This window comes from Amaranthus tricolor, chromosome 16 (genome assembly GCF_026212465.1).
Source record: "Amaranthus tricolor cultivar Red isolate AtriRed21 chromosome 16, ASM2621246v1, whole genome shotgun sequence".
Taxonomy (NCBI): Eukaryota; Viridiplantae; Streptophyta; class Magnoliopsida; order Caryophyllales; family Amaranthaceae; genus Amaranthus; species Amaranthus tricolor.
In genome coordinates this window covers 6,733,953-6,736,927 of record NC_080062.1, presented here as the reverse complement: position 1 = coordinate 6,736,927, position 2,975 = coordinate 6,733,953, and the positions used below count along the sequence as shown (strand labels likewise).

The 2,975-nt window shown below is 33.1% G+C and overlaps 1 protein-coding gene across 1 annotated transcript; it reads left to right on the top strand.

Annotated features, from left to right (window-relative positions):
• Positions 1–729: 729 nt before the first annotated feature.
• Positions 730–2,582, top strand: LOC130803238 (glycosyltransferase BC10). Its single transcript, XM_057667414.1, has one exon. It carries the CDS (start codon positions 925–927, stop codon positions 2,215–2,217), a length of 1,293 nt encoding a protein of 430 aa, XP_057523397.1. The 5' UTR covers positions 730–924; the 3' UTR covers positions 2,218–2,582.
• The last annotated feature ends 393 nt before the right edge of the window (positions 2,583–2,975 follow it).

Sequence of the window (2,975 nt, the reverse complement as noted above, 5' to 3'; positions counted from 1 at the left end):
TTTTATAAATTTATTATATTTATTTATTTTAGAAAATTATTACAAATTAGACTTCAACAAATTTACCTATTATGTAATCTAAATATATGCGGATGGGGCATCTGTTAAAATATCTCAACGATCCGTTTGATTGTTGGTACTAAACGATGGTAATGAAAATGATATGTAGTGTAAATTTTCATAAAATGTGATTCAAAATTTTCTATTATCACTTAATATCACATTTTCATATGGTAATACATTAAAATGAACTTTGTGAAGAAATGAGATAATTATAGGAGAACAAACATGACTATTTTACTTGTAAAGAGATTTGCTTATTAAAATTACACTAGTTTTTCATTACCATTATCATTTCCATTATTTAATACTCCATCCTATTCATCTTAAGTTTCCTATTTACTTTATGCACTTTATCCAATGTACTTATTTAATCCCTAATATATGTTATCATATATAATTAAAAATTATGAAAAGTTGATATTAATAAACTTTACATTAAAACGAATCAAATGAGATCCCACATGACTATATTTTATTTTATAAATTAATAATAAAATACAATTTAAAAATAATCAATAAATAATGTCTTAAAAATAAATGAGACACCTAAGGAAATATGTACTATCAAACAGATCGTAATAAGTAATATTATTCCCAATATAAAACTCCCTCACTAATTTATTTTTTATTTACCAATATATATAAATAGAAGGATGACCTATAAGATTTTGCACTCTCATATATTTGGACAATAGCATATTATTTTCACAATAATAAAGATCAAAAAGCATCAAGTGTATCTTTTCCCTTTATACTATACTCTCATCCTCCATTCTTTTTCATTCTTTGATTCCATCAAAACTTTTCTTTTTCATTCCTTCAAAGCTCTAACATTAATGGAATAATGTGAATTAACTAGAGATGCTTTACCCTAATCCCTTCTCTCTCTTTTGTGCTATCATTCTCTGTTTTCCTCTGGCTCTTGTTCTCACCATTACTTCTCATACTTCCACCGTTATCATCCCTTCCATCACTCACAACCGTGTCATTTTAGCAACCATTCTCCCTCCTCCACCACCACCATCTCCGCCACCTCCGCCGCCGCCATTCCCGCCACCTCCTCCTAAAACTTTTTCTAAACCCCAACCAAAATTATTTCAATCCAATAATAGCAACCAAAATACCAATGAAACAACTTCTAACAATGATTTATTTCCTAAAATATCATCGTCACCACCACCACCTCTACCACCATTACCTTCTGATTATTCAGAAGATATAGAGTTGCTCAAACGAGCTTCTCGGGTTAATCCTAACCCCAGAAAAGGCCACCCGAAAAAGGTGGCGTTTCTATTTTTAACTACTACTCCACTCCCATTTGCATCACTTTGGGAGCTCTTTTTTAAACAAAGTGGTAAAAAAGCTAATCAACAATACAATGTGTATATACACGCAGACCCTAAAGCCAGATACAACCATCCATTTACAGGTGTGTTTTCTAAGCGCGTCATACCATCTTCCAAACCCACGCGTCGCAATACTCCAACACTAATCACGGCGGCTCGCCGTTTGTTATCTCACGCGCTTTTAGACGACCCGGATAATTATATGTTCACACTTCTTTCGGGCTCGTGTATTCCTCTCCATTCATTTAACTTTACCTACAACACTCTGGTGAATTCCGACAAGAGTTTTATAGAGATTTTAAGCAATGAAACTACGGCATACGGGAGGTGGACAGCGCGTGGGGAATTCCAAATGCTTCCTGAGGTACCCTTTGAAGATTTTCGAATAGGGTCGCAGTTTTGGTCACTCACGCGCCGTCATGCGCGCGTGGTGGTGCAAGATGTGAGGTTATGGCGGAAATTTAGGATGCCATGTTTAACGGTTAGCACGTGCTATCCTGAAGAGAATTACTTCCCTACGTTGCTGTCTATGGTGGACCCTAATGGTGTTATCCCTGCCACGCTTACTAACGTCAACTGGGTAGGACAGTACGATGGTCACCCGCGGACTTATAATGTATCAGATGTAGACCCAGGATTGATCCGATGGTTGAGGGAGAGTAGACCAAGGTATGGTGATTTGGGGATTAACGGTTCTGATTTGGCTGGGATAGATAGGTGGGACCCGTTCTTGTTTGCTAGGAAATTTGCACCAAATTGTGTAGAGTCTTTGTTGAAATTAGCTAAGGGTATCCTCTTCAAAGATTAGGATGTCTCAGAAATCAAAAAAAAAAATGAAAAGAAAAGAAAAGAAAAGAAAAAAGAAAGAAAATGCAAGTGTGAATTTTTTTTATATTTTTAATTTTTTTTTGGTAAAGTTTAATTAGTGTGAAATGTGAATGAATATGTATTAGAAATAAAAGAAAAGACAAAGTGTTTATATTTAGTTTTTATCTTTCTATGTTTAGATATTTTTAAAGTTAAACTTTGTGCTTTTGAAGGAGTATGAGTATGAGTGAATGTAAATGACTTTTACTTGGAGGCCAAATTGGAATTTTAGATTGGCTGAAAATTTGTAAATCAATCTTGTAAAAATATTTTAAATGAGAAAAGTGGAAAATCTTGTCTTGTTCTAGTTGGATTAAATGCTAATTTTTTTTAGAATTTTAATTCATTCAATTCTCACTTAGTCTGTTTCCTCGCTTTTTATCTTTATAATCAAAATAAATGAGAAAAAGTTGTATAACTAGTTGAGTATTTTATGATTTTAAATAGGGAAATTCCATATTGTAGCATTCAGTTTTCATGAAACGCTAGTGGTAGCATTTTTGTAAGATTTTTCCACATGGTAGCATCTAGTTTATACACTATCTAACTGCCGTAGCATTTTCCGTTAAATTCTTGTTAATTTCCGTTTAATTCATCATTTTGTAAGATTTTTCCACATGGTAGCATGCAATTTTTGCTCCCAAATATTTAATTCACCATTTTAACGTTTTATTTACCGATTAATTTATCAACGCCCTT

Bases quoted from the DNA above. Each gene is read 5' to 3' on its own strand.
- LOC130803238 (XM_057667414.1), top strand. From the start codon at position 925: ATGCTTTACCCTAATCCCTTCTCTCTCTTTTGTGCTATCATTCTCTGT.